Below are 20,609 nucleotides of genomic sequence, written 5' to 3'. Positions count from 1 at the left end.
GGCAATATGAGACATGTGGTTACCTACACCCTATGCCTTCATTTCTCATGCCTTGCAATTGCCTTTGCTGTGCTGAGCTTGTTGCTGAGTGGCAGGTACAGGAAAGCAGTTTCCAGCTAAGTGGACAGAGATATTTTTGTATTACAGTCTAATGCAGACTTTGAGTATGTTAATAGATCTGCACATCGCAAATTCCAGTGTTTGGGAAAAGCAGCTGAGCTCTGGTTGCTCAGCTGTAGTCCTATCTCTGGCTCCTTTTCTGCATCCAGAGGAACTGTGGAGCCAGCCTGGGGGGCAGTTATTCTGAGCACTCAATCACATGGTCTCAGAAACATCTTAATAAAGTCTGACCAGCAACGCAGACAACAGATTTGCCTCAGAATAAAACAGCTATCTGGGATCTCAGCACTGCAATAAAGGGTCCTGTCCAGCTGAGGAGAGAGAAACCCTGGCATCGAGCAAAAATGTCCGACAAAACCCCCTTCGAAACAGATATGCTAACTCTCACGCGATTCGTTATGGAGAAGGGACGCCGTGTTAAAGGAGCAACGGGGGAGCTGACACAGCTGCTCAACTCCATGCTGACTGCCATAAAGGCCATTTCCTCTGCAGTCAGAAAGGCAGGCCTTGCCCACATGTGAGTCCTACCTCGCTATAAGGGGAGGAAGAGGAGGCTAGGGAGAGAGCTTCTTGCACATGAAGGCTGGGGAATGGGCAGGGATTCACAGATACACTGCAAGTGTTTTTTTTAAGCCAAATGACTGTATGTATGAAGCCAGAGCCTGGATTGTCAAGAGTGGGAAGCAGGAAATCTTTTTCTCTGGATTATTTTAATATCAGGAGAAAGGTAGGCATTTAAACTAACTGCTGCTACTCTAAAAGTGTAAGCCAGAATATTAATGCATTGCTCACCTCGTCATCTTCTGTAAATGTTGATATTGATCTATTTTTAAATCTACTGTGAATTTGCAGAATATCACACTGTGGTATTTTCAATGCAGAATATCACACCACTATATTTTCTGCTAATATCCAAACCTGGTGCTGAGCTATGCAAATGAGAACTTGGCTTATCTTTGGGAGCTGATGTTCTGCCTCACTGCAGTATAAGTAATGGTCTGAAGCAACAGACCTGCAAGAAACGCCATACGCTGCCACGCATAAGTGCATTTCCCTAACCCTTTCTTCCTCAAGCAGTATCAGGGTTACAGATGGGGAGTCTTAAAAGACCCTATATGGAAAACAAAAAGCGCTATTTGGCATGTAGTGGTTTGGCAAATAAATAAAGAAGGAACAAAGAACTGCCTCAGCAAAGCCTGGAATCAACCAAACTGTTTCTTACACAGCCAGAAGAAATAGACATCAGTGTCATTGTTTTAATGGTGGTCTATCTGAAGCAGTTCAGAGAGATGGAATGTCCTAATAAAATTATGTATTTAAAATATATAGGTTTTGTTATGTATTGATATACATATTTCTGCACATTTATGCGTATGTACACGTGCATACCATGCATAAGAAAGACAGGTAATATATTTGTTAAGATACACAATGTTTGTAATTTGTTGGGCTTTTTGTTGTGGGTTTCGTTTCTTCCTGTGGAAACACCAAAATGGGTAACACTCAGGGCGGGGGGGTTGTGCTTCATTAGCTGTTTGACCATTTGGTCAAAGTCCTTTATGATCTTTGCAAATGACAAATTCAATGTCTCAGTACTATCACCCTCACTTTAGAGGTATGGAACATAATATGTAGAAAGGACATGAGATGTACTCAAATTTAACCACAGCACCAAGCTCTTATGCCTTTAGCTGTTAAACTATAATTTGTCTCTGTAGTTACTAGGTGAAGCTAAGCTGTTTTGCCTCCCTGACTTAGAGGAACAGTTGCTTTTATCTCATTTTAATCTTTCAGTATGCAGCCTCTGAACTGTCTAATTAGTAGGGAGAACCTCTATTTGATAGACTAGAGGTAAAATAGCCACCTAGTCTACAGGACACATGGCTACTGTACTAGATGAATCTTCCTCTCAGAAAGAGAACACCTGTTATGTTAGAGAGCAAATGTCCTTTTCAATAAACAAAAGTTTCAGGTAATGAACCAGAAATAACTGACGTATCCAAGCACACAAACTCGCACCATTCAAATTACACCAAGTAATCGTGAAAATTCAGAAATTCTCATGGCAAGATTTCAGCCACAGTCACTGGTTTGCATCCATCTACATTTGTGAAGCTAGAGAGCTCTGATTTTGATAGTGCCTCCAAATAGGACACCGTGACGTGTCTCCTTCAATGTTAAAGACCTCAGCATGAATTTTTAGCACATTTGCCATTCAAAAGTAAAGGAAGACTTTTTCCAAGACATAGACTTGAGCTGGGAATGTGCCTGAAAAAACACTAACTGAAGAACGGGTGCTAAGCACTCCCTGAAAATCACGGTCCTTTCCAGTATCTCAAACTTTGCACTCAAAAACAAAGTGCCCCAAAAATCTATACCTATGAAAAGCTCAGGCAGTTTTGAGCTGTGAGTAAAATAACAGACTTACCCTGCTTCCAGCTAATGCCTGCTGCTGATCAACACCCTGGGGACTAATTAGTTGTCCCTTTCATTTATTTTTCTTTCTCCATAATTAATAAAAGTGTTGTATCTATTTCCTGCATGATTCCTTATACTTCTAAGATGCCCAGATCACGCACATCAGGTCTAAACAGTGCTTCCTCAATTAGAAATCTCAGAAATACATTAGTACCGTATACTACCTCATTAATATATTGCTAAAATTGGAATAGGGAATGGAAGCATCATCTTAACTCAGCCAAGGGCCACCAAATGAAACAGGCCTTGATCCTGGAACACAGTTCAGCATGAGGAATTATCTGGAGGTGTCTTCAATGCTTCTGGTTTTAGGGTGGTTGGGGACTGGGTAGGGAAGGGTTAAAGGTCATCATGGACCTCTGAGCAGCCAATGCAGATGCTAACTGCCTCTTCTCCTTCCTCAAAGCTGCTGCCAGCTGTTTGTGGGGCTTCTAGTGAAGCCTGGCACCTACTGGGTGGGCTGGGGGGGCTGTTCTGTCCTGGAGAACATCCACTCAGGAGCAAAAGGACCCAGATAAACCCCCAAAATGATGCTTTTCTTATGTATGCTTTCGGTTTTTTAGCAGCAGCAACTATCTCGTAATTGACCTTAGCAGTTTAATCCAAAGATTAGAGGTGTGGGAAAATGAGAGGAAGGAGCCATCCTGAGTTGGCTTTGGGATTTTTTTTCCTCAAAACCTGTAACACTGGCCTCCCTCCGGTTTCTTGATGCTTCCCCTTTGCTGTAGGTTCGGTATAGCTGGCACTGTGAACGTGACCGGGGACGAAGTGAAGAAGCTGGACGTACTATCCAACTCCCTGGTGATTAATATGCTGCAGTCCTCCTACAGCACCTGCGTCCTGGTCTCGGAGGAGAACAAAGAGGCCATCGTCACCCCCAAGGACAAGCGGGTCTGTACACCGGCTCGGGCGACAGCAGGGGGCAGTCGTGCTGCATGTGTGGAAGCCAGCCCTCCCGAGGGAATGCGGAGCGTTTGCAGTGTTACTGTGTTGTTTGAGTTAACAGCCGTGGTGCTGGGCACGGCTTCAACAGCTAAATGAGCTCTGCAGGGTAACAGTATCATTACAGGTCTGCGAAGGGGGGATACGAATCAATTTGATCTTGCTAACACACCCCAGATCCCAAGTGTATGTGCGCTAGTGTGTTCCCTGAGTTATTCAGTGTAACAGTTTTGGATTATGTTAATAAGTCAGCAACATATAATGACAGGAGAGGCTGGCAGAACTGGGGTTTACATTATGTGTCCAGAGGAAACCCCTGACTGCTTCACTAGGCTTCCCCCAGGAGGGGATCCTATTGCAGCAAGATACTGCTCACACTTATGTAACCTAGCTGATGTAACCTAGCCTTTCCCCAAGATGTTTTCTTACTCTCAAAACTCCCATCACAGGGAAATCCTTTAGTCTGGAACAGAATGCAACAAAAAAAAAAAAAACACACACACAAAAAAAAAACAAACCGTTATTTACCTGAGGAAGATGCTTGCCTCCAGAATGATTCAATCCTTTTGCTTTCAAGTGATTTCTTGCATTACTTGGCAGCAGAGGACTGCTCCTTTCTATCATCAGAATTTGTGCTATCTGAGCAGAAACATGCTCTCTCCTCTTTCTCTGGCAGGCCCTGCAGGGAGTGGGCATTATGCTGCAGGGCCAGCTGGGTCAACAGCACAGCTCTCTCTGGCAAGCCATGTCAGGCGTGTTTGCACGACTAAGGCAGTGATAAAAATATGGGGTTTGTCAAGTAAAAGGAGAGAATAGCACAAGAATATGTCTCATTTAATGCTTCCCTTGCCAATTCTGCTTTAGGGTAAATATGTGGTGTGCTTTGACCCCCTTGACGGTTCATCCAATATAGACTGCTTGGCACCAATAGGAACGATATTTGCTATCTACAAGAAGGTAAGACAACAAAACACACATGACATGATATGCTTGGTGAAAGCAAAATTTGTTAGGTATCTCAACTTGCTTAGTTTCTTTCCTAGGTTCTGTAACTGATCAACAGAGCCTGAGAAAGTAAAAGAGATGACACTTGAGGTTCCCATGTGCTAAAATGCTGCCTGATTCCCAGGAAGGAGACATTCGGCCCCACGAAACTGCTGTGTGATGGCACTTCCCTGCTTCATACACACAGACACTTAAACAAAAGCCTTTCACCATTAGGCAGCTGAGTAGCTCTTCCATGATTCTTTATTTGCTGCGGGTGAGCTGCAGGGTGTTGCAGTGCCTGTAAATCACAGTATTTGTCTTTGTGGATACTGACTGGGGAGGGCTGGTGGTCACTGCCTGGACTGTATTACGGCTAGCAGTTTGGTGACATCCCACTGCTTGTTTTGTGCTTGTTGCAGATGGGAGTTTATAAGCATGCTAACAGTGAAAGCCACCTGAGGCTGAAGGAAGCAGTCACCTACAGACATCAGGGCCCTGCCAGGATACCTGTTCTCATGGGGCTGTACAGAACAGCAACTGTGCAGCCAATTAACAAATATTAATAGTTAGAGTCATGCCAAGTCTTGTGATTTGATTGATAATCTCTCAGTAGCTGATGTTTTTCCTAAGCCCTGAGCTCGCAGTCATATGACTGTGGGAGACCCTCAGTCATTACTATTGCGAAGTAACATTTACAGTACTTGTGACTGCAAAGAAGTCTTTACAGGCTCAGATGCTACACTTCAAACATATGAAGATTAGTTTTTAAAGTCTGTCTTACCTTCTAACTCATAGTTTTCAACTGGCTAGTCCTCCTTTTTTACATTCTCTTAGGCAATACACTATTCATCACTGCTGAGAATATGTATCTACTAGCAAACCAAATAGTCAGGGCACGATCTCTACAGTCTCATGGCACAAAGCCAAGTACTGGAAAATGGCTGTCCACATTGTTGATGGTTAGTGCAAACCCCCATCATAGATGCAGCCCTGGCCAGATAATGCTAAGATGATGCCTGGGTATGGTTTGTGGAAAGAGCAGTTCAGGACTACCTCCAGTATCTTCTACCATCTTGGTTGTTGCAGGGAAAAGAGTTTAGCTGTATGGATGCAGTTCATGCCATGCGTTCTTATGGTAAGCAAAGGGGCCCCCATCCTTTTCACTTACCTCTCTAAAGATAACCTAAAAGACCATAGAACCTCCTAAGATTTACAGTGGGCAATAGCTGTGTTGTCCACTGTTCTTAAAGGTGGTAAGCAGCATCACATAAATACTAAACATTAGCTTTAAAGGCAAATGCTCAGTGTGATTAATACAGCTTAGCAGGTAGAAATACAGATCAGATGAAGACTGCAGACTGCCTAGTCTTCTGAACTATTCTGCTTCAGAACAAGAACATTCCCCAAAGAACTCATATTTTTCCCACATGTTCAAGTTTTCAATTTATTTTCTGATCCTTCCGCTGTTGTTGCTCTAGCATAATAATGGACATGAGCTGACAATGTGTGCTTGCAGCCCAGAAGGCCAATCTTGGACAAAGGAGCATAACCAGTAGTGTGAGGGAAGTGATTCCGCCCCTCTACTCTGCTCTGATGAGACCCCACCTGCAGTACTGCATCCAGCTCTGGAGTCCTCAGTGCAGGAAAGACATGGACCTGTTGGAGAGGGACCAGAGGAGGGACACAAAAATGGTCACAGGGATGGAGCACCCCTCTTATGAGAAAAGGCTGAGGCAGTTCAGCTTGTTGATCCTGGAGAATAGAGGGCTCCAGGAGCACCCTATTGTGGCCTTTCAGTTTTTTAAATGGACCTGTAAGGAAGCTGGGTAAAGACTTTTTATTAGGGTCTGCTGCGACAGGATGAGGGGTGGTGGTTTTAAATTAAAAGAGAGTAGATTCAGGCTGTGTGTGAGGAAAACATTCTTTAGTGAGGATGGTAAAACACTGGCACAGGTTTCCCAAAGAGGTGGTGGATGTGCCACCCCTGGAGACATTCACAGCAGGGCTGTGTGTGGTTCTGGACAACCTGATCTAGTTGAAGATGTCCCTGCTCATTGCAGAGGAGTCAGACTAGATGACCTTGTAATGCTCTTTCCAACCCAAACTGTTCTATTATTCCAATTAACATATTTGTTGTAAAATACTGTTTCTAAGTTTCTGTTTTTCATGTGGGCAGATACCCTTCAGCACCTCATAAAAAGAAAATTACATTGCTTTGTACAAATGCTCCATATACAAAATAAAACCCTGCTGCTAGGATGAAGTGTGGTTTGCCAATTATAAGAACAACTTACCAGTTTTCCATGGGAAGTTAGAAAACAGTGTGGAATTTACACTCTTTCACTTGCATAATTCTTTCATTTAAAATTCCAAAGTACATATTAATTAATGCACCCTTCTCTCAGAGAAGAAAATTTTGTGGCAACACTGCTAACTTTGAATACTATTAACTTCAAACTCTTTGAAATAATGAAATAAGTGCTTTATTGATTGTTACTGAAGAGTAGTATGAAAGGAATAAAAGTGAGATGTTTATCCTGATGGATGAGAATCACTTGGGAAAGAAGACACAATTTCAAACTATTCAAGGTTCATTTGGAAAAGCTAAAAGAATTGTAATTCCAAAGGATGATCCTTAGCTCCTGTCTGTTATTTATTACCTTCCAATTCTCAGATGATTATCTGATTATCTCACCATGTCAGCACTTAGTTTCCACGGACCTACCCTCCAGAACTGAAATATCTACCTTATTTCAGAGAAAAAAAAAAAAAAAGAAAAAAAAAAAGGATAAACAGCACTTTTCTACAAAGATCAGACTCCGTGGCAGCACATTGCAAACCTGAAAATGGTTCTCTGGCTGCTCGCAGTCCAGAGCCACCACCATAGTGGCAGGCACCATTACCTCCTGCCAGAAAAACACTGTGTCAGTTTCATAGAGAAAACCACAAAAAAAATAAATGTTATCTGAGGTTTATTTAATTTTCCATCTGGCTTTTACTTTCTGATGCTTGGGTGGTATTGATAAAATAAGCAGAAACATCAAAAAAGCAGGGCTGAGGTAGGCCTCTTACGGAATCAGTGGAAGCCAGAGCAAACTATAGGACATTGACAGTCACTGCCGCTAGGGGGCTCTCAGCTGCTGCAGTGCAGACAGTGGTGACAATATGTATTTTTTGCTTGGATTCTTCAAAATTTTTCATGTCACTGAGCTGAATCACAACTCTCAGTACATGCTGCATATACGTGCTATGAAACTCTGCTGCTTTGTTTTGTTCTTTTTTCGACTTGTATCTTTGCACAGTACCTCAGATGCATCCACTGTCATGAGGACAACATCCTCCCCTCTATGTGGTCCCTCATGGGGAAGGTGTAAGAATTCAGTTAAATGCAATGGATACTCATGAAGCACATGGTCCAAATGGAGACCTGTAAACCAAGTCCTTCCAGAGCTGTACCCGGTGCTGATCAGAACTCCTCCATGTGATGTTAGGCAAACCATACATGCAAATATTTTCCAACTCAGATATCACCCGAGGGTACCCCTATAGCAAGACTGCAGACCTTGTTTCATCTGCTTCACACCAACAACGAGACAAAGTGATTGTGTCAGTGCTTGTCAGAGCTCCTCTGCAGTCACTCAGCTTACTTCAGTGCTTTGCATAAAGACCTCTAAAGAGACTTGACTACCACAATTTCATAGTCAAAATGCAATGGAAAGGAAATCCATCTGTGCACTAGAAAGGATTGAAAATATTCAGCAGCTAGCAGAGTTTGCCGGCCAGCTTAATTCCCTGGTTTGTTTCACAGTGCATGGTACTTGGCAGGACTTCTGCAGCCCTAAAAGTGACATATCAGCTGATCTCTAGCTTTTCTATATTCTGACAAGCTCTGCAAAAAAATTGTTTGAGTTTTTTCCTTCCTTTTGGAAGCTGCCTCTAGGAAATGCAGTTGTGAATTAGTATGGAAAAACAAGTTAATTCTGCCAACCATCCATCTCCTGATGGAAGAGTTCTTCTATGTTTTTCGTAAGAGTCAGCAAATGTGTGGTTTCTCAGCCATGTAAACACAGAAAATGCATTTAAGAGATAGGACTGAAAAGCTCATCTCACAAGATATTTTAAGTCAACAACACATGTAACCAGCAGCTACGTATACTATATAAACACCATGCCCTACAAAGCAAACCTGTTTACTGTATTTATACAAAATTATTTTTTATTTAATGAGGAAAGCATACAAAAACGTAGAATAATCATAGTATGTTTGCAACTAGTTCTGTAAATATGTTTTTAATTCTGTTTATTGCAAACCATTAGTCTATTATAGAGAACCATTGCTTTTGATGTTGAGATGTGCCGTGGAGGTGTATTTTTTGAAAGAGAAGATGCTATGTCAGGTATAATCCTTGGTTCTGTAAAAGATTGTTTAGCAAAGGATTAGCCACTAGTCGTCAGTATTCAAAGCTCTGGAATATATAGACAGGGGGGTTAGCCAGTCTGCCTTTATTACATGGATTATAACTTCGCTGAATCAGCAGCTTGGTGTAGAGCACTTCCAAGGGACTGCATACAAGATGTATTTGTACACACTCTATGTCAGGTCCTGTGACAAACTGGTTGGAAACTGGAATTTTGTCCACAGAAGAACCTGGCAAAATAATACTAATAAAAAATGCTGAGCAAAACATACAGCTAAAAACTGTAAGCCACAGTAACAAAATCTTTTAGTTAAAAATTAAAACATTTTGATGAGGAATTTGCCTTCATAAGCCAAGAAATATGTAGTTTTGGTGTCTCTCATCTTAGCTTTCTTCCAAGTGTTGGCATAAAATGATGAATGGGATCCCCAGGTGTACCTTGGTAGGACCCTAATGAGCACCCTGAGAGTTACTTGCTCTCTGGTGTGCTCCTCTCCTTGGAGGAGAGGTGTTTTTCTTTGGAAATTATCTGTGGAAGGCATTCTTGATTATTTAAAGTATTTACTCAATACTCATGAAATATTTTATTTCCTACACAAAATAGTCACTGATTTTTATTTTTTTTTACCACATATTTTGGGCTAGACCTGCTATTTCTATTTGGCTGCTACTTAATCGAATTAAGCCCATGCAATCACTGAGAAATTGTCTGAGTTTTGAACAATAAAATGCTAAACTGGGACTGGAAGAAAGGATCACAGCCAGCATGGCTTTACTAGGGGAAAATCCTGCCTGACCAATTTGGTGGCCTTCTATGACAGGGCTACAGAACTGATGGACAGGGGTGGAGCAGTTGACGTCATCTACGTGGACTTGTGCAAAGCGTTTGACACTGTCCCACATGACATCATTGTCTCTAAATTGGAGAGACATCAATTTGATAGGTGGAGCACTCAGTGGATAAAGAACTGGCTGGATGGCCGCATGCAGAGTTGTGGTCAACGGCTCAATGTCTGGCTGGAGATCAGTAACGAGTGGTGTCCCTCAGGGATCGGTGTTGGGACCGGTCTTGTTTAATATCTTTGTCAGTGACATGGACAGTGGGATTGAGTGTGCCCTCAGCAAGTTTGCCGATGACACCAAGCTGTGTGGTTCTGTTGATACGCTAGAGGGAAGGAATGCCATCCAGAGGGACCTTGACACATTTGTGAGGTGGGCTGATGCCAGCCTCATGAAGTTTAACCATGACAAGTGCAAGGTCCTACAGCTGGGTCAGAGCAATCCCAGGCACAGCTACAGTTTGGGCAAAAATGAAATTCATGGTAGTCCTGCGGAGAAGGACTTGGGGGTGTTGGTCAATGAGAAAATGAACATGAGCCAGCAGTGTGCACTCACAGCCCAGAAAGCCAATCGTATCCTGGGCTGCATCAAAAGGAGTGTGACCAGCAGGTCGAAGGAGGTGATCCTGCCCCTCTACTCTGCTCTCGTGAGACCTCACTTGGAGTATTGTGTGCAGTTCTGGTGTCCTCAACATAAAAAGGACATGGAACTGTTAGAACAAGTCCAGAGGAGGACCACGAGGATGATCAGGGGACAGGAGCACCTCCCGTGTGAAGACAGGCTAAGAGAGTTGGGGCTGTTCAGCCTGGAGAAGAGAAGGCTGCATGGAGACCTCATAGCAGCCTTCCAGTATCTGAAGGGGGCCTACAGAGATGCTGGGGAGGGAGTGTTCATTAGGGACTGTAGTGATAGGACAAGGGGTAATGGGTTGAAACTTAAACAGCAGAGGTTTAGACAGGATATAAGGAAGAAATTCTTTACTGTGAGGGTGGTGAGGTACTGGAATGGGTTGCCCAGGGAGGTAGTGAATGCTCCATCCCTGGCAGTGTTCAAGACCAGGTTGGATGAAGCCTTGGGTGATATGGTTTAGTGTGAGGTGTCCCTGCCCATAGCAGGGGGTTGGCACTAGATGATCTTAAGGTCCTTTCCAATCCTAACTATTCTATGGTTCTATGATTCTATGATCTCAGTTTAATTCCTCACAAACCACCATCAAAACATCCACAGAAGACCCTTCACAACTGACAAATTTTTAAAAACAAACATTACTATCAAGCATTCCCTACCCACTTTGCAGTCCCAGGTACCCGTCCGTGTTTGTTATTCTTCCTTACCAGACCAGTCAATCTCTTGTAAGCCCTGGCTAAGGCACACCCCTGTTGCTGGCTGGAAATACTTGAACCTGGTCTGACTGAGCTGCTGCTATTCAGTGATATCCAAAGTGCTAAATCAAAATATGAGTGTCAGAAGGTGATCAGATGTGATCAAAGCGCTAAATCAAAATATGAGTGTCAGACGTGAAATCTCATGTGAATGTTCTATATAGGGTTATATATACACACCTGCATACATTAAACATCCTACTTTATGTATAATTATATATATAATTTTAAAAACAATTTTTTATAAAATTTTATTTTATATTTAATTTGAAAATTTTTACCACTTCAGTTACCCATCTCTTCACCAGCAGAGACCAATGCACAATCTTGATTCCATCATACTGCACCATCTACGCTTTTATTCTGATTACTAAAGCAGTCTGTCTGTAATACTAATGACTGCATTCACCTCACAGTTATTTCCTCTGAGGGTTGTCAGAATGATAGCTTAAATTTATACTTCCAGAAAATTAGTACCTCTGCTATGTCTCAGATTTCTAGTGATCTGGAATTACTGGACTGTGCTGTGAAGCTAAGGTATCAGCTTTTATTGCAGGTATTGTATTGATTGCATGACATGTAATAAATACCAAACTCTCAATGTCTTGTCCCAGCACGCACATGTACTTGTACCAAACTTGCCCTGAAGTAGTGGGAACAATCTCTACGTCAGTTGTTTCAAAGGCCTGCATAGAAACAAAAAGGAAATCTGCCCCACAACATTATTGAAAAGTTGTTTTGATTGTTTCTTGTAAGAATTTAACCTTCAGTCCAATGGTAATTCTTCCTCAGGAAACAGATGATGAGCCCTCTGAAAAAGATGCTTTGCAGCCTGGACGCCGTATTGTTGCTGCAGGCTATGCCTTGTATGGGAGTGCTACACTGGTTGCCCTCTCCACAGGGCAAGGAGTGGACTGTTTCATGCTCGATCCGGTACAGTCATGGTGTTAATCACATTGTCAGAATCTTTTAGAGCCTTCTGTGCTTGGATATAATCATTTTTGTTACTCCTTGTCTCTAATCTAGGCAATCTATATGATTCTTGTTTTCACCCATGTCCTGAAGCATCCCACCTCCAGCTTACAAGTATTTAATAATACTTTAATATGTTGGTTGCAATACCTCTATTCAATTTTTCTACTCAGTGAAGGAGAGTGTAAGTTATGAGCATTCCAGACTGCTGTTTTGCACAGACACTTAAGAAAACTTACTCTGAGCAGTGTCTTTGCCTCCACTTAAAGGACTCTGGCTTTTAGATTGTTCTTGATTTTTCTCTCTGCAGAAGAGAGTGCATGCTCTGTGTTTAGCTGGGGGCAAGGACCATTTTTCGATACAGTTCATGCAGAGTGAAGTCTGATTGCCTGAGTGCAATTTGGATTCATGGCTAAGCCTTCTAAGCTGCATACCTAACAATTTGCAAAAGCACACCCATACCCATACAACTGGACACATGCCACCCCTTGGTGCCCACTTCTGGAGCCCGAAAAGCATTACTGGAGGAATGCAGAAAAGAGACCTCTGGTTTGAAAGAAAAAACATTAGATGACAGCAATACCATAGGAGGCTTTTTGATGAGAGAATGTATTATTATGAAACTTCTTTTAACCTTATAAGCAGGCTCATACCAGGTGTGAGGAACTGGGAGCTGAGATGCTCTGGTTAAAGACAAAGGAATAGAAGGTGTAAGTTGCACTCAGACTGCAGACAGCAACACCTGGGGGTAGCATTCGCTTAAAGATATTTACACAAGACAGGCAAGAAAAGTTCAAAAATCAGAAATTTCTTAATTTGTAACCTTAATATTTGTGGTCAGAAATTCATGATACATCTGCTTTCAGGGCTGCCTGGTGCTCTTTTGATATTCTAACTATTAGAGTTGACTTTTTATTTATAGTAATAATGTGACAAGTTTTCATGAACTTAACACAGATTCTGTGCTTTCTGCTCTGTCTGAAATGCTATCAAGCTATACACAGACTGTTGCTGAAAGGACTGAGCTGCCCTAGAGTTTCTGCCATCATTAGTGTAGCAACTGTTACAGAAAGCCAACAAAATTTTCTGCTGCTTGCTAATAGCTGGTCTACCATTTTCTTCTATAGGGTCTTGGTGAATTTATTTTGGTTGACAAAGATATTAAAATCAAGAAGAAAGGAAAGGTATATAGTCTGAATGAAGGTTATGCAAAGTATTTTGATCCTGCAATGACGGAATATTTACAAAAGAAGAAATTCCCTGAGGTAAGAAAATACTAGCACTGTATCTGATGTACTGCAGCAAGCACAGCATTCCACAAAGTCCTGGATGATGGGAAAGGGATTTGAAGGCCTCACTGAGTTCAGCCCCATATAATCCTTTTGTGCTGTTGGATACATTTTGGGTGTGTATCCAATGTGTTTTTTTCTGGCGCCCTGATGTCTTTCATAACTTAGATTTTGGTAAGTAAATTCATAGCTTGTTCCTCATTGTGTGGAAGAAAATGTATTGTACATGAAGAACCAGGTTTTTCAACAAAGCTCTGAAACTGTGCCAGCAAAAAGTGGTGGTATCCTTCTTTTCTACCTTATCTGAACATGCAGCTCACTCACATGTGCAGCTGGGCATTTGAGGCTAGATTCTACATACTGCTCAGAAGGTGCTTTCAGGGATCTGGGTGGCATGACCTTCTCCTCTCTGTACACGTCTGCATCTGAGGTATGCAGTATCACTCTTGCACTATCATCTACTTGCATTATATGGAGCATGAACCAACTCATAGGTTGGGAAAAAACCCAATGGTGTAAGGCATACTTTCAGTATATTCTGTTAAGAGGATTATACTGTAACCTTCAAAGGGATAAAGATGAGAACATCCTGCATCTGATGAACTTCCTTCTGGAGACATACAACTCTGTATGGCCTCTAGTCAGCCATAGCAGGATACCACACAAGCTCTCAATGTAGAAAGCTTGAAGCTCCCTAGAAAGTGTGGCTATGTGAAAACTGATGTATCCAGTAGAAAACTTCAGGCTGCTGTACATGGGAAAGTTAACAAATAAGAGCTTAAAATGTAATCCTGTGAGAAGCTCCTTCTCACATATATTGTAATGCTGACCTCTCATCTAAATGTGTTTTCTGTATTATCAAATTGTAGCTACAAAGGGTGCCACATCATAGTGTTTTAAACACATTCGTTTTTAATATTTGAGGTAATTTTGAAACTTCAAAGTCTGCTTTCAGTCCAGCTGTGAGAGAAGCAGAAGCCTACAACACAAATTTCATACTTCCTGAAAACTAATCCAGCTGAGAAAGAGGACATCTGTGCCTCTCATTCTGCTCATGTTATGCTGAGCTACGTATTCAGTATAATGCACTAAGACTGGATTTACTAATTTGTGCTTTTTGCAAACCACCCAAGTGCTGCTTAAAGTAAAACTCTTTGTCAGCTCCAGGCAACCTCAAAAAGACTGAAGACATTTCTAACTCAGTGGAATGGCCAGGCAGTAGAATGACCACAGGTTGAGTAAGGACAGCTCTATCATGTGATTCACTAATCCTTAGGACATACAGGAAAAACCTCATTTGCAAACACTATTTTATCTTAAATCTGTGCTTCATTTGAGGAAAATCTTTTGAAAGTGTCTTTGCACTGATGCAATAGAAGTTTGCAGAAGGTGTTTTTATTACTTTAAAGCAAAAAAACAGTGGTGCATAGGTTATTTGGGGCAGCGGAAGCCTCCTCAAGGGTGCTGAGCAAGCACATTGCTTTACTAATCTGAGACATAGGGCTGTCTGCATGAGAAGGGCCAAGGCACCAGTGTCAATGCCACAGAGCACAAGAAGGTTCCCTGCCTATGTGAAAGCTTGTTAGGAACCTGACTTTTGGAAACAGCATAACTCAGTTCCTTGATTTAAAAATAATATTACATTTGCATTATGGAAGGACAAGAGGGAGAATGTGTCACCACACTTCCATAGCATGAAAACTGTTTCCCGGCATCACCTGTAAATCTTACCAGCTACATTGGTGATGATCTTACCTTCCCTGCAGCACCCAGACAGCGCATTGCACAGCTTTGGTATCTTTGTCTTCCTCTCTTCAGCATGCAGAAGGGCAGTGGGGGTATCTCCTGGATAGCCCTCATTTGTGACTTGAGGAGGTGTGGGGCATGGGGGACCCCTTCTTACTCAGGCAGATCAATTTGATCCTGTGGCCTTCTGGTCACAAGAACCCAAGAGACTAGGCATCTATTTTAGCTACTTGTCACTACCTTACCCCTTTTTCCCTTTGATACTACCTGTATTTCCTCCCTGTGGTTCTTGATCAATATGCTGTGCAGACGACACTAACATTGACAAAAAGAATCGAAAAATTAGAAATAAAACAGGAAAGGTAGGATGCTGTCCTGTATTCTGTATCACTGTCATTAGGAATCAAATATTACAAATCAACTGTTTATGTGGAGAGGAGATATTTTCCCTCACTATATAACCAGCATTCCAGATCAGACAGTTAAGGATTTGCCTTAGCAATGCCATCAAAAACTTAGCAACAGCACATTTTAGCATGAAGCATTCTTTTGCCAGCCAGCCAAGATGTGCCTGAATACAAAAAAACTAATAAAAAATCTGTGCATTTGCTACCATATCTGTAGGTGGACAAAGGGATGCAGGGTTTTGCTGCTGTAGTTTGCTCCCCCCACTCTCCTAAGTCATCACAGTTATGCAAGAAAAACATGGTCTTGTTTTGCTGTGGATGAACATAGCGGTTGGAATACCTGTGGAATAAAGAAAGAAGTGAAAAAGTAACTCCCATCACATTGTGAAAAAAAAAATCATCACAGGACCTATCTGTTATGAGCCATTTTTTGTTCCTTTGGGTTAAGTTTTGTTTTTTTTTTTTGTTTTTCACAAAACAAAAAGGGTGAAACTGAGAGCAATCACAAGTTAACTCAAACACCATGAATGCTGACTAAGGGAACATCAGGGTTTTTCAACTCCTTCATTAGCATCAGCCAAATCAGTGAGAAGTTCTCACTGAGCAAACACACAGCTTGACATTATTCAGAACTCAGTATGGAACTCCCTATCACTCATGTTCTGCTTTTTTGTTTGAGAAGAAAGAGCAGGCAACATGCCGACACAGATGCAACACCTATTAAACTTCTCATCTGTAAGAGAAATGTATAAGTGACCAAACATGAGAAATGAGGAGTAACATTTCTAATAACTAAAAGGACCATTTATTCCTCCCATGCAGGTAGCTGGACTCTAAGTGAAGCAAAAATTTTATTTCAGTGTGTAGTTCCAGAGATAACAGTATCAGAATGAAGGACTTTCTCATATGTAATTTTCTCAGCACATATTCAGCTCTGTGTTTCTAGTAGATGAATTTCTATCAGGGTAAAAAGCAATTAAAATTGCAAGTGTGATCTCGTCATCTTCACATAACACTGCCCCTATTCACGTAAATTGTGTAAATGACCCGGATGTGAATAGGAAATCCAGCATATCCCAACTATACCTGGTGATCTGTACCCAGGTGGCTCAGTTCTGCCAGGATCTTTCATTAGACAACTGATCCAGACAGAAAAAATGTAACCTGTAGCATTGCAGTGCACCGTTGAATGTATTAAATGTGCACAAAGTCCCAGTATCTAATAATTTTCTGAGGAGGCACAAATTCCTCCTTTGCTTCATTGAAGACAGAGTGAAATATATTGACAGATTTGTTGGCATAGTAGCTTTCAAAAAGCTTTCCTTCAGTTTACATTTGTATTGTGTATCTCCTCCTTATAAAAGTATGGTGATGCATTGTTTTCCTCAGGTTATATATTTGGTGTATATGACTTCTGTTTGTGCAAGACACCTTGTTTGTCTTCTATATTTCCTACCTTTCCTTACCATTTTTATAACCAACAAACCTGACACTGATATGAATACTTCCCTGTTTGCTCTTACTGAAATGAACTCTTCTTCAGTTACATTAATTTCTCAGCTTAAAGCAAGGAAAACCATATTCATGAATAAATTGATTCCTCCCAAATTAAGTTGCAGAATGAATGTTATGACCAATTTCCCCACTTGACAAATAGGCTAGAAGCCCACTGGGAACCATGTAGGCCTGTTGTGAAAAGTGACATCCTACCTCATTCCTGGGCTTAGGAAACAGTGAAGGATCAGCAAACAAATGGGTACCTTGGTCTGATAATGTCAGGAAGTTTTTACTTACTTTGCAGCGAGTTTGCAACCCTGGCTTTTTCACAGACCGGGGATTTATACTAAATTACAGGTTGTGCACTCAAATTACAAGCAGCTTCTTTTCTATGCTGTGAATGCAGCTCTTTAAAGTGCTTATTTTAGAACTCCACAGCCAATCTTACAAAAACCTAAGCTTCAGGCTGGTTTAGGCATTTATAGTGTCCATAAGCAGCCATTGATGTAAGCAGATTTAATTCCTGTTTTGTAAGAAAATTACATTTTTCTGTGCTACTAGCTGTCTAGCCTGGTGGATTTAATGCTTTACTCTATGTTTTTCAGGATGGCAGTTCCCCATATGGTGCCAGGTATGTGGGCTCCATGGTAGCTGATGTTCACCGTACGTTGATGTATGGTGGGATCTTCATGTATCCTGCTAATCAGAAGAGTCCTAAAGGAAAGGTAAATAGTTTGACTTACTGCCTGGTGAACTTAGCCAACCTAATGCCTCTGGTTTTCCCACAGAAGTAAAAGAATAGTTTATATACATAAACAGATAACAATTTTCCACCCCCTGGAGAAAATTATTAATTGATGTGTTGGTCAGCTATCAAATTTAGGCAAGAAATTTGGACAGTTGCCTATTTAGGCAATTCCCAATTTAGGTCAGATATCTTCCCATGTGCTTTTCTATTACAAACTACTCAAATTATCTTCACTGCCAAGGGCTTTATTCATCTTTCTGAAGTGAAATATTTCAGTATCACAGAAACCTGCTGAGATACCTGTGACAGCTGGCATAGCTGGGGGGGGGGGGGGGGGGAGGAGGAGGAGAAGAGCAAATAAACAAGACCCCAACAAACTAAAATCAACTAAAATAAACCAGCAAAAACCCCTCAATCCATTAAACAGTGTGTATCTCTTTGTGTGTCAGAGCAACAGACAAAAAAGGAATTTGCTGTGTGTGAGAAAACTGAATTTGCTGATAGGCCTTTTCAAATTAAACTTTTTGTTTTGAAATCTGTGTTAAGCCATTGGTGTAGAGAAAATACAAGAAACAGAACAAAAGTGCAAATGTACAAAGTACAGAATTTTATAAAAATCAAAATTTCTGCATGAGTTAGCCTACATTGACTGTTTGATCTGGTTTGCACTGCCATAGTGAAATAATGGAGAGAATATTGAAAGAAGCAAAACTACTGCCATTACAAATCAAAGTTTTCTTCTTTCCTTCTCAGAGGGCAGATGTAGACAGTATTTTCCACATAAACCTCTTCCTGATAGAGAAATCATGCCTTTGTGGCAGGTACCCGATCATTATCTCCTTAAAGCCAGTCTATGCATTTAGAGAGCTGAAAGGAACCAAATGTCATAGCAAAGATAAATGACATGCATGTAGGCTCTAGCATATAGAACACCTCCATTAGGTTAAAGTAAGAGCTAAAACAAAATGCTCAATAACCAGTGCTGGTTCTATCAGCCAACAGATAGATCTTCTTTTCAAATTAGATATATTAAATCGTATTTTTTTTAATCAGTTTAAGGCTTATAGTTATCTATTAGGTGAAAAATGTTTAACCAGTCTGAAGACAGAGCCCATCTGAAGACCCATAAGTGCAATTGCACTTTTATCTGAAAGAAAACTGCTTTATGTAAGCCACGTAGTCACAGTATAAGCAATAAGAAACTCAACATGTGGTTCCACTGCTATATTCTGGCTCATGATCTTGCAATAGCTGGCCATGCACTGAGAACAATGGAGGCTATTGGTCCTATGTTGCCTGTCAAGTGGAGACCTTGTACCAGAAGTAGCATTTTAGAATATATGAATGAAGGTAATATGTGTTATTTAAGTTTTTGACAGATGACATCATCTCAAACAGTGTGATAAAGGAATGATGGGTAGTAATGTCTGTGTCCATCCCATTTCTTTGTCTCTATATACAGTTGCATTCTGTCATGATTTCTTTTCCCCAGGAAATATTCTTTTACACATATGAACAGCCCTTTAAACAGAGTATGTACTAATATTGTCTCACATAAGCACTTTATAGACCATCAAAGATTCAATTGAACCTATATAAATAATGTCTGTTAAAAACCAGCCAGCTATAATCCATGTCCTTTTAAACACATAAACTTTTGGCATATGTCCAAAATAAGTTTGCACTCCACACAGGCACTCCAGAAGCAACGTTTTTAAAGATGTGAACAGATATAAGGGTCCAAACCAAGAGTGTGTCCATACCAAAAGGGAAAATTTGCTTTTACTAATTACTGCATTTACTTCTGAAAATGGAGTTGCTATCTGGATGAATTTAGGCCACTAATATCTATTCACATTTCTGAAGAGTGGAAATGTAATCCTGAAATTTGAAACCATGAGCATCAAGTTTCAAACTCCAAAATATCCTGACCAAACACAGTGTGATTACCCCAAGCTTTGAGGTAATGCATAAAGCCTCCATATGAAAATAGATTGTGACTTTGGTTTCCGGATACTGTTAACTTAGCTGACTGAACTCTTTTGCTGATGTCTGTGAGCCTGACAGCTACTTTTAACATTTTTGACACAATACAGTTTCACTGGTGCTGCACATCAGTCCATCAGCTTGGAAACGATGGTGGTGATGCTTGGACACAGGGTCTGTACACTGTTCCTCAAACCAGAGGATGTTAAGGGAGATGAGAGGAGGAAAGTGAAGAAGGTGGGACTGAGGAACGTTGCTACTTAGGTCAATTGACAAAAGGAAGGTTAGGCTCTAGTAAGTTTTTTGGCATAATTTCCCCCAAAGGCAATTACATGCTTCTTCTTTCTTTCTAGCTCCGACTCCTCTATGAGTGCAATCCTATGGCTTTCATCATTGAGCAGGCAGGTGGGATGGCAACTACAGGGACTGAGGCAGTGTTGGATGTGAAACCTGAGAGTCTTCACCAGAGAGTCCCTCTCATCCTTGGTTCTCCAGATGATGTGCAAGAATACCTCACTTGTGTACAGAAACATCGGAAGAGCAGTTAAAGGCTTTTTGGCATCAGACCTTGATCATCCATCTTCAGTCTACAGGAAAAGCCATACCTTTCAAGATGGTGGATTCTAGCAAGTAGCACCCATCTCCGAGTGAAAATCCCACTTTATGAGAACAAGAAAAATAGTGAAAATGGCTGATGGGAAAAACAAACAAACAAAAAAAATTTTTTCTTGCAGACAAATGTAAAAAAAATCCTCTATCTCTGATTTATGCAGTGCAAATTTAGAGACAGAGGCCTG

General features: G+C 41.1%; 1 protein-coding gene across 1 annotated transcript; it reads left to right on the top strand.

Moving 5' to 3' along the window:
* Nucleotides 1-441: 441 nt before the first annotated feature.
* On the top strand, nucleotides 442-20,360 carry LOC101871417 (fructose-1,6-bisphosphatase isozyme 2). Its single transcript, XM_005154923.3, has 7 exons — nucleotides 442-637; nucleotides 3,327-3,489; nucleotides 4,405-4,497; nucleotides 11,960-12,100; nucleotides 13,267-13,404; nucleotides 17,684-17,803; nucleotides 20,166-20,360. The coding sequence occupies exons 1-7, from the start codon at nucleotides 465-467 to the stop codon at nucleotides 20,358-20,360; spliced, it is 1,023 nt and encodes a 340-aa protein (XP_005154980.1). The 5' UTR covers nucleotides 442-464.
* Nucleotides 20,361-20,609: the final 249 nt, after the last annotated feature.

This window comes from Melopsittacus undulatus, chromosome Z (genome assembly GCF_012275295.1).
Source record: "Melopsittacus undulatus isolate bMelUnd1 chromosome Z, bMelUnd1.mat.Z, whole genome shotgun sequence".
Lineage (NCBI taxonomy): Eukaryota > Metazoa > Chordata > Aves > Psittaciformes > Psittaculidae > Melopsittacus > Melopsittacus undulatus.
This window is presented reverse-complemented; position numbering and strand designations above follow the sequence as displayed.

Excerpts from the sequence above, each read along its gene's own strand:
- LOC101871417 (XM_005154923.3), top strand. The coding sequence starts at position 465 with ATGTCCGACAAAACCCCCTTCGAAACAGATATGCTAACTCTCACGCGA. Across the intron at positions 638-3,326 it reads AAGGCAGGCCTTGCCCACAT|GTTCGGTATAGCTGGCACTG; the intron begins GTGAGTCCTACC and ends CCTTTGCTGTAG. Across the intron at positions 17,804-20,165 it reads AGAAGAGTCCTAAAGGAAAG|CTCCGACTCCTCTATGAGTG; the intron begins GTAAATAGTTTG and ends CTTTCTTTCTAG.